This window comes from Ornithodoros turicata, unplaced genomic scaffold (assembly GCF_037126465.1).
Source record: "Ornithodoros turicata isolate Travis unplaced genomic scaffold, ASM3712646v1 Chromosome65, whole genome shotgun sequence".
In the NCBI taxonomy this organism is placed as follows: Eukaryota; Metazoa; Arthropoda; class Arachnida; order Ixodida; family Argasidae; genus Ornithodoros; species Ornithodoros turicata.
In genome coordinates this window covers 205,823-219,729 of record NW_026999387.1, presented here as the reverse complement: position 1 = coordinate 219,729, position 13,907 = coordinate 205,823, and the positions used below count along the sequence as shown (strand labels likewise).

The following is a 13,907-nucleotide window of genomic DNA, read 5'->3' as shown; positions in this document are numbered from 1 at the left end:
ACATGGTGGCCGCGGCGGCCGTTTTTTTTTTTTTTTTTCTGGAAGGGTTGATTTTAATTGATGACGATGATCTGGGTGTTTTGTGATGCACAAACTAGTTTGTTTAATCATATATTTTGAATCACCATCCCCGCGTATCGGCAGCATGTATGGAACGTTTACGTGATGACAGTTTAAAGGGACTATGAAACGATTTTTTTCTTCGTTTCGTTCGAAAGAAGACATTTTTCTGAGTCTAGAACCGAAATTTTACTTTCGTCGCGCGAGCGGATTTCTCGGAAGCGAATTTAAACGGAGCGGCGAAGGGAGGACAGCTGGCGCCGCGCCGTGACGAGCTGCCGAGCGGAGACACAACGGGTAACTTGACGCGACCACGGTCGGCTCAGCAACACGTCATCGTGACGTGTTGCCGAGCCGAGGAATCCCGCCAAGAGCATGCGCCGTAGGATCCCGCGTATGCGTTCATCGGGAGTGGAAATCTCCATGACAGCAGCTTTCGCGCGATCGGCAGATTTCGGCAGTGGCGGCAGCCACAGCGCGAGCTCGCGGCATTACTTGGCATTGTGCAACACCGGTGACGTAACGGGGAACCGAAAAGCGGTCCGTACAGTTACACCATCGGCAGGGAAATATGCGCGGGAGAGGAGGAACGCGGAAGAGACATTTCCAGCGCGCGCTCCTCGCAGAGTGGAGCGATTTCGTCCGGAAAAATTTGTGGCATATTAGTTTCTCTGCAGGAAGAACAGTTTCCATCGAAAAAAAGTATGGGGGTTCGGGAAATTTCATAGTCCCTTTAAAATTTGAAAAATATCTGGGAGTGCCAGTTAGATTTCCAGTTCACAATGGTGGTGTGTCCAATTGAAACTGAGGAAATTAAACCGTAGTTAATTATTACAAAGTAGCTAAGGCCCAGTTTGTCAAATTGGGTGGTCAATTGAAACATGTGACGTGACAGACTATATTTATGAAGTATGAGTATTGGAATTTCAGTTACCAATCATTAAGACCCAGTTGGTTATCCAGTTCAACATTGACCGACAACTAATATGGCTAGGAAGCCGGCTGGAGTTGGAATTTTGATTTATGAATTCCAATTGGGCAGCCCAGTTGGAACTGAAGTGGCCAGGTGGTCCCCATTGGATTTTGTATTGGTCTAGTTGATTCCAATTTCAGCTTCCAATTGGACCTTGACTTTCCAATTGGCTGTCCAACTGGCGTCCAAGGAGTCAGTTGGGCTTCGCAATTTGTTTTAAAATTCCCAAGTGGACATCCACGTGGAATTAAAAAAATCAATTTGGCTTTCGTGTTGGTCCAGTTGAGTCCTATTGGTACCAATTCAAATTTCCAATTGGACCTATTCTTTTTTTTTTCTTACTGGGGCGACAGGCGAACCCAAAGCGAGTGATCCAACCACCGTGTTCGTTCATCACCGTGTTTTAGGGAAAAAAAAGAGTCTGGATGCTTCTCGTCACACGCAATGGCATGCTGGAAATCAGCAGCGTTCGAGCAACCGACGCCTCAAAACTGTGCCTCCGGTACAAAAATCGACCTTAGCACGAATGGCAGCTGCGAATTACGGTCTCCACTTTCTATTTACTTTTACACTCTTTTGTGTGAATGAAATAGAATTCGACACGCTGATGGAAATTTTGGGTTAACTGCTTTGAAAGTTGTCCACCTACTTTTTCAAGTCATTTTCTTCAAGCAAGGCCACATGAGTAGTTCACAATCAAAACGGGAAGATATTCTGCTATCCACCAACAGCAACCAAAAAATCGTCATACCTAGCATTCTGTAGAGTTTAGACAGCCCACAGGCAAAACAAACGATACGCTATGAGAATGTTCGTAAAAACGTCGCAATGAAATGAAAAGGTCGGCACGCGTAAATTAATCTAATTTGGCAGTTTTAACTTGACAGTTAACAAAGTGAACATATCGTTTTTAGTTCACCACCTTGTACCACTGCAATACGAACACTGCCACTTTTGCATTGCATCTGCGAAATTTTTACATGTGGAAATTACCGCTTGAGCAAGTGTCGCACGTACGTCGCACTTCACTTTCGCCTGAAGTGGATCCATTGTGGAAGGATTGATATTTTTTTCTATTTTTCTAGCTCAGTTAGTCGGATTAGTTCAATTAACGCGTGACATTAGAACAATCTGCTGTAGCGTATCTAACAGGCGTTTTGAGCATATAACTCAACGGTCTACACTATTATTAATTGCTAAACTACCCCCTCTAGACACAAGTGCGGTCCTCCTCTCTGAGAGATTCACTCAAGTTCGGGCGCCATCCAATCATATTTTTATTGTAAATATATCGTTTCCACTTTATCAGTATCAATCGGAAGGGAAACTAAAGAGCATTCTACCTTTTGTAATAATCTTGGGCATCCCAACGAGTGTGCCCAGAAATCTGCAAATAACTAAAATGAACACAGCAATCGCGATATCCGCGAAAGCCGAGGATTGTTGTTGAAAAAGAAACAATTTCTCACGGGTTCAGGAATTTTGACAATATACATCGGCGAGTTACAACCCGCTGCACTTGAAGCTGTTGAGGCGGTTTGTCTGAATGCCAACAACGACATGTGAGTTATGTGGTAAAAATTACTCACGTTATAACAAATATGAAGCAATCCTGCGAGAGCGTTGCAAGTAAAATGGACGAAAACGGGTGCAGTGTCGTGCGCTAGTGCTGAACGTCCCCGAAGCATTTGCGCACTTTCGGCGCACGAGACGCAGCGGCCCTGTGGGCGCTGCACAGCGCATATTTCGAAGCCATAATCGCATGTTATTGCTCCTGAATCACAGACCATGGTACCAAAAAGTTCCATGCGAATTACTGGAATAGCTTTTGCGCGATTTGATTAACTTCGCTGCAATAGGAGACGTTGGATTGTGCGAGTTTGGCAGCATTTCCTCTCTAGAAAAGTTATACGATAGCGACAAATGATTCCACGCCTCCGAGAAAGATGAGCTGCCTGAGCGGCGGCCGTCTTGAAGCTGCGTATCACTCATGCTCCGAAGACACAAGAAGAAAGAAAACAAACACAGTTGCCAAGCAGTGAAGTTGTGACGTGTCAGCGTTCCACACCTTTATCAGGGTGGAACGCTTAGAAACAGTGAAGCGTAAGCGAATTGTGGAGGTACCACAAAGAGATGTGGTCCTCACACGACAAACAGAGAGGAAGAATCTTGACACTGGAAGTGATTCCACATGACCTAATTACAAAGGTGCTTACGTGGTTCTTATACTTTGTGTGATCACGTCCTTCCCTCCGCGCAGGTGCTCAAGACCGCATAACCTGCTTTCAGTGCGGCAACTCCCTCTACAACTGGAGCGATGAGGACGACCCATTATCTGAACACGCCAGGTGGTACAGAGACTGTCCTTACGTCATTCTGCAGCTTGGTGATGAGGCTATCGAGAACATTAGACGGGAACACAGCAATACACTGGCAGAGGTAAGTTACCCTCCGCCCACGATAAAGCTGCCCAACCTAGAGGAATCTAGTGAAGCAAACGCTTGTACAACCGCAGTGTGTACCGTGCTAATAGCATGAGGCGCAAATTGTACGTAGTAGCTGATTTGGGACAAGTGGCTTTGGGGTGTTTGTTCACATCCCTCTGTTTCTGTATTTGGTGGACATTTCCCCCTGCAAGCGCTCCCCCTTTAATGTGTATACTGAACATACTAAGTTATTTTGTTCTAAATTTGCTGAATATTTTTCGTTTTTTTTTTTACTTTGTTATACACTGCACCTTCCCGTTGCTGTTTTGTCGTACGTATTTAGTGCACGCTTTCCTGCTGTGCATAATGTTCGTTCCTCGTGGTTTTGTTATAAAGATCTCTGAATGCTTTGCTGTTGAATTTCGTCGGCGAAGTTGTTACATGCCCAGAACTGCACATAGTCTGATTCGTACTGGATGTCCCTGTTGTCGCTGTTGTTTGTATGGTAAAAGCACATCATGTTAAATTTGCCTCTAACAATACCAAGTCCGGCTATGTGTGACGCACATGTACAGGTACAGGGAGGACAGTAGTAACGAGTAAGACAAAGAGAAGTTAGTATAGGGAATTGAGGAGGAACCGTGTGGGGCATCGATCTGCGGAATCTGACCTCAGATTCTCAATCATCATGTGTCAATAGGCACAAACGCCATTCTAGTAGACGTCTTCCTCTGGAAAAGCCTTAATGCTACCCGTGTATCAAGGGTGTAAATGGGTTCTAACGATGTCACCATTCTGCCTTCCAGAGAAGTCATGCAGAAAGGAACATGTCTGACAAAGCAACGGAGTTCTTGCTACAAAACCTAAAATCGTCCTATCTTGTCCGCCGCCTGATTTTACAAGGCATGAACCCGGACATCGTGGAGTTAGCGATACGAGCAAGGCTTAACAGCACGGGGTTGGTAGATGTGCTCGACGAGCAAGACCTACGCAGGGCGGTAGGTGAAGTCCTAGCTTTACCACAAAACGTCAGAACAAGGGAAGTTCCAAGTGAGTACTGCGTCTATTTGCAATGCATAAAATACAGCATGATAACTTGCGGATTCGACTCTGCTGCACAAAACGTGCAGACACATAAGAAGAAGGAAAGAAGGAAGTCACTGAAAAAGGATAGCCTGCTGCAGGACTCGAATCCACATGTTCTGGATTGCATACATTCCACTTTCATTCTTACTTACGCACACTTTCGTACGACGGGTCGACGCTACCGGCATCTGTTGAACACGGTGGAAATTGGTGTTCTGAGTGTTGTGTTGTCCTTTTTTCTCTGTTCCAGCCTCGGAATATGAATTTCCGTCGTGTGCATAGGAGGGATATGACTGTCGATATCTTCAGCATGTAAGTTCGCGAGGCGGACTTACATGATGACACTATTTTACTACTACATTACTTCCTGCTGGACACAATGAAGCATGACAGTGTTTTAGCAACCGCCGGCTGGTGCCATGCAGATTGTGTACCCGCTAGGTGGCTAGCATGACGTCGGTGGTACATGAGGGACAAACTCATGAACCGCTTCAAGTGTCTTCATTTGGCACTGAATTAAGCGTTGTAAAGTTGTCAAGGTTGTCTCAGTTTAACTAATCATTAGTTACCGGTAACTGGAGAACTAGCATGTTAAACGGTGGTAGCACTAACTAACACGCGCGATAAACAAAGAAAAACGATTCAATATTCTTTATAGATTGATCAAGTGTTTCATTTGCATGCGAATCAATCCAACATATCTAATGAATTCATTTCATCACATCGTATGTTTGACATATATTTGTCACATTTCTGAAACGGTGTTTACGTACGATAGATTGGATTAGAGGTCGGATTTCTCTTGAAACATGAAAGCTTTTCCGGAAGTATCGGTGAATTATTCTTCCATATCCTTCAGTGCAGAAAAAATCTGCGAGTCACAATTGAGCCTGTGCATGCAATAAGATGATAAGTTAACATATATCTAGTTGAGAATTTTTGTTGCATACCAGTGTGTACCTGCCAAAAGAAATTTAGCACCGTATTACAATTATTTAACACGCTACAGGAGAGCAAGGAACGGAAAATGCACGTGGGCCAATGGGATGAACAGTCGGACACGGTCGGTTTGCTACACATACATGCAAATGGTGTACCTTAAATTTTGCTACGATGCGGAAATGACCTTTGACTTCCACTCCGAACAACACGGTCATCCTACCCCACGTCTCTCCCAAGCAGCACAATGTACTGAAAGTCGAATGCAATAGGGGTGGACGGTATGTGTCTTTATCAATGTTCTTTAGTTTCATCAGTCTGTTCAAGGCCTTCCACCTACACGTCCACCCCTATTGCACTCGACTTTCAGTACATTTTGCTGCTTGGGCTGTGTCAGCAGTGCTACCGAGCGTTGTAATCGAGCAATAAAAAACAAAGAAGAAAAAAACGTGTGCAGTACAGGTGACTCCATGTGTCTTCACGTCCGACTCGTGAATTGTTTTTCAGCGCGATAACTATGTGCACGCGGTGTTACATTTGATAAAGAGGGCGCAATTTTTTCGTACAAAAAAAAAAGTAAAGCAAAGATAAAGCCATGCAGCACGCCGGCTTGTTGTTCCGACTCGAAAAACGGGGGTACTCATCATGCTCCTGGGTTTGTTTAAATTTCTGCCAAGTCACACACCCAAAAAACGATGCTACCTGGACATTCATGTAGAGTAGGCACATGCCAATATATTTCATTTGCGTTATTCGAGCGAACCTAGCTGCAATTACTTTACCAAAGACAGAGTCGAAGTTTTCTCGGTTCGTGATTTTTCAACTTATCCTCTTATTGCATAGAGAGGCTCAGTTATGGCAGGTGAACGCTCCAGCTTGTTTGCCTAGTGCGCTAACACTGTGGGCTACCTTGATTACCTCTCCTGGTCGCCAAGTTCCCCGATGAATTTGTTATCGAGCAGAGGTGACCTTCGTCAAGACTACAAGCTTCCTCAGTATGTCTTGTATTTGCTTTCTTGGCATTATTCTAGTATAAAGTTCGCATGTCGTCTTATTTTCTACTTCTTACTGCACAATAGCATCACATTAATACTGATTGGTAGAAGGCATTGGGGCAGCGTTGGGTGACGTGAGGAAGAAATAACATTTCGTTGAAATGTATCATTTCAAGTTAATGAAGGTTGTGGTAGGGACGGCAGATTCCGCATTGTCGAGACAAATCAGCGTTTATGTTCCCATGGAGTGGCTGGTCGCGCGATCTATTGTTCCTTACCCGACGCTCACTCCCAAGCGGAGTACAATGCCAGCACGTAGGGTCCCTCTTCCACACCCCTACCGCCTGATTGGATGAAGATTGATGGGAGAAGCATCATTACTTTCTGTGCCATGAAACTTCCGGTATAGACCAAGGAGTACGGCCTCACACGGTATCTCAGCGTTGCTCGCTCGAGTGGAAGGAATATCTCATGTTGCCGACGCTCGAGGCAGTTGCCACTTTTATTGTAAATAAATAATGTTGCCACAACTTAATGTCTGGGCTTGTACCGGTGCTCCGGACACGAAGACGTGCACCGTAGGTTCCAATTTGTATTTGCCCCGTAACCGCTCTACGCAACGCTTGTTGGACATTCGTCTCTAATGTCATTGCACTGATCACACCACACTGATACACGCACTCAAGAGGCCACATTTTAAATAAAAATAATTGTATCTTCCCAAACAATCGTTGCATATCTGCTGTGAAGGTATCATTTTCATTTAAATCAAAGACAAAACGTGACGGTGCACCAAGCAACGTGTCGTGCTTGAGCAATCGTCCCGTCTTCGTGACTTTGTAACGACGACTTCGTGGTGTTGATGGTTTGCGGTTTGCAGGAAAGTCTGCAAGGGAGGAGCCAACGCGGTATCCTGACGACCCCAAAGTTTCAGAAAGTTCTCTCCTCTCTCTCAGAGTCACACTGCTTCTGAAATCACTGACAGTTTGAAAAATACCCTTTCATTTGAAATGTAGATGAGCAGTATGTTCGTACAATATTCTGCGGGCTGAATGAGGATTCTCAACCGCGGTTAGTAGTGTCGTCGTAGGCTCAGAGCCGTACAGTTTAACTTTTAATATTCGAACTTCTCTTACAGAAGCTGATAGAGGTGACTTGAGCAAGTGCATCATCTGCAAGACGGGAGACAGACGCATCATCTTCCTTCCATGCAATCATCTTGTCTCCTGTACTGGATGTGCCGCATTCAGCACCGTCTGTCCCTCATGCGAGCGCAAGATCGCAACCACGAGGGAGGTTCTCTTGGCCTGAATAACACTGATGATGATTATTATTATTATTATTATTATTATTATTATTATTATTATTATTATTATTATTATTAATATTAATATTAACGATATTAACGATTTTAGAGGTAGCATTGATAAGATTATGACTGAATTGTTGTCAGTTAAAGCAAGTGTAAGTCAAATTCCTCAACTGAGTGAGAAAGTCGAGGACCTCGTATCACTAAAGCTCGTAATTGAAACACTCCTACCTATCAGGGACACCATCAATGAGCTTAAAAGCTCAGTTACCTTCCTCTCTGCAGTTTACGATGAAGTTCATGAGACAGTAACCAAACACAACAGTGAAATAACTGACATCTCAAAGAAGGTAAACCGTCTGGAAGATAAGGTGAAAGACCAATCTGAAGTAATTCAGAAACTGCAGATTTCTCTAAATGAAAGTGAACAGTACAATCGAAATTTGAATCTAGAAATTCGTGGTGTTCCTGTTGCGGCGAATGAAAACATAGATGATATAGTCAAAGACATTGCTAAAAAACTTGGTATGTTTGAATTTAAACCAGAACATGTGCAGGCTGCCCACCGCCTTCCAGTGAAAAGCGACAAAGTACCGCCAATATTAATCAGATTTATCTCTTCGGCGATAAGAAACACGTGGCTGCAGAACGGAAGCTTGTCCGTTTACTGTTCGAAAAAGGTGATTTGCCGTTTCCGTTGTTTGTCAATGAGAATCTAACACGCTTCTACAGAGAACTGTTGTGGATGGCCAAACAACGCGCTAAAGAGTGTGCGTACAAGTTTTTATGGGTAAAAATTGGAAAGATTTTTGTGAAGAAGGATGAAAAGTGTTCCATATTGCGCATTACCTCTCAGAGTGACCTTGTTAAAATTGTTTGAACGATATGGATTTATGTACTCCATGGTCTAGCTTCAATGAATTGCAACAGAAGGTAAACGTTTTTAAGACTTCTGGAACTTCTATTGGTGTTTTGCACATTAATATCAGAAGCATGCGTAGGCATTGGGCGTTATTGCACGTTACAATTAGCAAAGTGAAAAATTGGGTCGACATTTTTGTTATAACGGAAATAAACATTTCCGCTGCTGAATTAGATCTCTATCAGATTCCTTGTTACTTATGTTTTTCATTCACACGGGGAAAAGTCGTGGGGGCGGTATAGCTGTTTTTGTTAGAAATGGTATTCTTGCTAGCATAGAGTCAACCATGTGTAAAGGGATAGAGCGTGTGGCCTTAACGATAACTACAGACAATGCTTCATTTGGATTGTTAGACATATACCGGCCACCTAAGAGTAATATAACTGTATTTTTCAGTGAGTTAAGACAGCTTCTTTCTAGTTTTTCTTCTGCTGACTTATGTATGACTGGTGATATTAATATTGATGTTATGAAACCGGAGAAATCTATTGTATGTGATTATTTGAAAATTCTTGCAGATTTTGGTATTTCTTCATTGATACAAGTACCGACTGGGGTTGAGTTTCTGGGTGATCATCTTGTTTCTTCTTGTTTAGACCATTTTAATATGAGATGTCGTGGCACTTCCGTTTGGGGAGGTGTTGTTGAGGAAAAACTTTCTGATCATTTTTTCACCTTTGCATTTGTGTGTTGTCAGGATTTGTTCAAACCCCCTGCTACTATGCATCAGTTTGTTACTGCTTATGTTATTGATAATGATATATTTGACAGACATCTAGCATCGCTTGATTGGAATCATGATTTCAAAGATTGTACGAATTTGGAAATGTACGATATTTTAGTTGGCAAGTTTAGAAAATGTTATGACATATCGAAAAGGCGAGTAAGATTCCACAAGCGGAAGGTTGAAAATGCGTGGCTTGATAATAATATTCTTGCTCTAGTTAAGCAAAAGGAAATTGTGTGGCATAGGTGTCAAAGGTTTCCCTCAGATCAAGACTTAAAAAATAAATTGAAGGCCATGCGTAACAGGATAACCGCTATCATTCGATCAGCGAGGAGCGCTTACTTCAACGATAAATTTAGTAGTGCGAATAACAATTCGAAAGAGACCTGGAGTTTAGTAAACCAGTTGCGTGGTGTGCACGCGGAACGTAATCTAGATGAATTTTTGCTGAATAGCTTTGGTAGTGTGGACAATCTTGCCGATAAGTTGAGCAATCATTTTAGTAGTGTCCTAAGGCAGCAGGGTTATTCTACTTCCTTTGGTTATGAGTTGCCAGTATTTTCCAATAGGGATTCGTGTGGGTTTCCCGAGTTGAATATGGATGATCTGTTGTTTATTGTAAACAACCTCTCTAATACAAGAAGCCCTGGGTGCGATGGCATTCGCTCGATTGACATCAAAAGAAATATTCATGTTATTAAACATATTCTGATTTCTATTTTAAATTGTATTTTTTCTACGGGTCACATACCTGTTTTACTAAAGCGAGCGGTGATTAGGCCTGTCTTTAAGAAAGGCAAGCGTGACGATGTTAAGAATTATCGTCCAATATCTATTGTCCCGGTTCTTGCATAAATAATGGAAAAATTTGTATTCTCGATAACGAATAACTTTGCTGCCCGTTTTAAGTTTTTTTCCGACAACCAGTTCGGTTTCATTGAAGGTCGTGGTACAATAATGCTCTTGGAGAACCTTAGCGATCTACTTTATGGTGCTTTAGAAAAGAGGCAGCTCGCTGTTGGATTATCGTTGGATCTTTCTTGGGCCTTTGACACCATATTCCATGATATTCTTTTGCGTCTTCTCTATGCTTACGAGTTCAGAGGTCGTATATACTCTTGGTTGGTCAATTTTTTAAGTAATCGAACTCAGACGGTTTTTGTGGGTGGTGCATTTAGTAACGTTGTAGTAGTAGACATTGATGTTCCACAAGGTTCTGTGTTAGCTCCCATATTATTTAATTTCTACGTGAATGATTTATTTCGTGTTTTGAAGTTTTGTAAAGTATTTCAGTATGCTGATGACACTTTATTGGTAGCGGTACACGTATCTCAACGTGAGGCCATTCGGTTGCTACAGATTGATGCCACTAATGTTTGTAACTGGTTCTCTAAAAGCGCTATACAGTTGAATATTGACAAAACCCAGCTCATCTGCTTTCGCAATCCCTCTAAGGGCTTTGATGATACATGTTCTATTGTTCTACCTGGCTCACAACCATTGACGTATTCACAAACTATCAAGTACCTTGGCTTGTATTTTGATTCGGACATGACATGGAATTCTCAGTTATCGTATGTATGTAAGTGTCTGCGGCAAACATCCTGCGTACTTTTTTCTCTTAGGCATGTAACGCCTTCGAGAGTTCGTGGGTCAGTGCTAGATGCTCCCGGTTAGAGTATATTACGATATGGTATAACATTGTTCGCACATTGTAGTGCAACTTGGAAAATTAAGGTTAACAACATTCTTAGAAGCTGTCTCAAAAGTGTTGCTTACAAAAATTACTGCATGGGGAATTCTGGGGACCTTTTTTGTGATCTGTCTTTTGCATCTTTTGATAATCTTTTTAAATCCACCATTGTACTAAATCACTTTTGGGAATCTTCCTTCAAAATACCTGTCACGGCGAACCGTCCAATGAGAACAAAATCATTTAATTTTGTTGTACCATTCTCTTTCACTAGGTATGGGCTGTGTCGCAGAGTATGTTATGTCCCTCGCATTTTTAATGGTCTTCCTTGTCAGTTTTTAACGATCCAGTCTAAGTCAGATTTGAAAAGGTCACTGCGTCAATTATATTATTGTGCCTAATTAGTGTACTATGTAGTTGTGTTTGGTTTGCTTCTTCTAGCTAAGTTTTGTTAGTTGTCTTGCTGTTGACTGCCTCCAGGCCCAGCGTCACAAGCTTTTCGGCTTAGGCGGGCCTGCTTTGTATCTTGATTTGATTGAAAAGGAATAAAATTATTATTATTATTATTATTATTATTATTATTATTATTATTATTATTGTTATCCAATAACCGGTGTTCTGGACAACCTGTACATGAGGTGCTCCTGTCAGGGTACATCACCTCTTGCAGTTCACTGGAAAAATCCTTCTAGAAAAAGAGCATATCGGTACTCGTATGATCTGTTTGTGCCACCGAGGGCTGATATCGACCATTTTCAAAGGGCATCTTAAAATAATATTTAAAAAAGCTTACTCCCAGCATAATGCAGCGTCAGATTGACATCAGGTGCATCTTTCAAAAGTGGTACTGCAGGTATATTTAAGAACCTTCATAACATCATGACTAATATAGCAATGCAATAAAACTAAATTGACCTATTATCCGCTTCACAGTATGGGTTTGTGGAAAATAACGGTACTATATCTTTGTTGGAAGACTTTGCTGTGTTTGTATTCTCCGCTTGACATGAACATTGTAGCTGTTGCGCTTCCTTTGGATTTATCAAAAGCTTTCGATTCTATAAATTATGAGCATCTTTTGCGAAAGTCATACTTGTGGGGTTAACCAAAACGAGTATAATTTTCGCGAAAGATGCCAAAGATGACTCATTCTTTAATCGGCTATGTAGTTATTTACAAGGACGTTCACACAGAGTCATTGTCAGTAGCCCTCCATACGGGCGTTCCTCAGGTGTCCTGTTTGGCCCCTGTACTCTTCCACATCTGTTAACGACCTGTCAGACGTGGTGAAGAAGACTTCAATATTTCAGTACGCTGATGACACCGTCTTGCTCTCTACTGATTTGCGACTCCAAGATGCATTTCGATCTTTACAAAAGGATGCAAAAAAGGTTATGGACTGGTTCTTTGTAAATTGTATAACAGTCAATGCAGCGAAATTAAAGCTAATACGTTTCAAGAATCTTCACAAACGTATTCATCTTTGCTTGTCTGCTCTACAATATTAGGTCGTGTATTCCTTGCTCAATTCGCAGGCAAATATTGCAATCTTTGGGTTATTCCATACTGAGATAGGGCTTAACAATCTTTTTCAATTGTTGATTTACTTGGAAGAACAGGATTAACCATGTCTTAAGATTTGCCTTAAAAAGTGTGTCTTTTGGCCGACAGACGCGTTCAGACTGTTTATTTAAACAAAATAACCTTGCTCCATTTGAAAACTTATTTGCCGAGATAGTGATTCGGAAATATTACTGGACCGAAAATTTTAAGACTGTACGGATTCTTCCAATAGAAACCAGACTCTCTGAAATATGCATTGTCCCTAGAATGGTCACTTCTTAGCTTACTCACAACAGAGTGCACCGTCAGATTGACATCAGGTGTATCTTTCAAAAGTAATACTGCAGGTATATTTAAGAACCTTCATACCATCAAAGTACATGACTAATATAACGATACACTTCTGAAGTAGTGATTCCCTGCAATAAAACTAAATAATGTGTTAATAAAGCAGAAAATGTAATAACTGAAGTGGTGGTTTTCCCTCCCACCTCCACCACCACCACCACCAATTTGTATGTGAAAATCACACACAAATAATTGGTCCCGGGGGTAAGACATGCGACCACGCATCGTGCAAGCACATCTTACATAAGATGAGCAATACCGCAGTGAGTGACAGTAGTGACATACTGCGCTCAAGCGGAACCCACTTATACACAACCCTATGCCGGGGCCATGATGGGCCTTCTCGCACCCCAAAAGATTTGCAGTTAGAGGCTCCTATCATGCACACCAAAAGCATAATGATAAGTACTTTCGGGGTCATTATGCTGGTACCAAAACGGCTGTGTGGCGATCGCAAGATAGCACAAAAGCGTCGTTCTTTATCATCGTCTATGGTGAAACGACAGTTCACTAAATCACGGAACGGCAGCGCCTCGTCAGTGTTTCGAATTTATTTATCGATTCGCACGATATGTTTCTCTCAGTATAGAGTGGCTCCTTTCCCTACAGAGGTTATTGTCTGTAATGGAGCTCATTGTAGTGATATGACACGTGTAGGGAGCCAAAGTAAACTCTGTCTAATCAGAACATGAGTAATGGACCATTTTCCTGAGATGTGGCGCCCTCTCGAATGTCGTCTGCTACTGGCTGAAAACAAATGCATGTGATTAGGCTTCGAGGCCTGTTGCTTCTCCCTGTACAAAGTGTAAGTGTCCGTTTGATGAATGCAACATGACCCTGGAGCAAACCGTGTCCGTGTCATTCCA

The 13,907-nt window shown here is 42.2% G+C and overlaps 1 protein-coding gene across 2 annotated transcripts in view; it reads left to right on the top strand.

Annotated features, from left to right (window-relative positions):
- The window catches only part of LOC135374475 (baculoviral IAP repeat-containing protein 3-like), a 33,127-nt gene extending 21,457 nt beyond the window's left edge, over positions 1–11,670 (top strand). For both annotated transcript variants that reach the window (XM_064607430.1, XM_064607429.1), the window contains exons 5-7: positions 3,294–3,472; positions 4,266–4,509; positions 7,618–11,670. In XM_064607430.1, the coding sequence (XP_064463500.1) occupies positions 3,294–3,472; positions 4,266–4,509; positions 7,618–7,790 (596 nt within the window). In that variant the 3' untranslated portion in view covers positions 7,791–11,670. The remainder of the gene's footprint in view (positions 1–3,293; positions 3,473–4,265; positions 4,510–7,617) is intronic.
- The last annotated feature ends 2,237 nt before the right edge of the window (positions 11,671–13,907 follow it).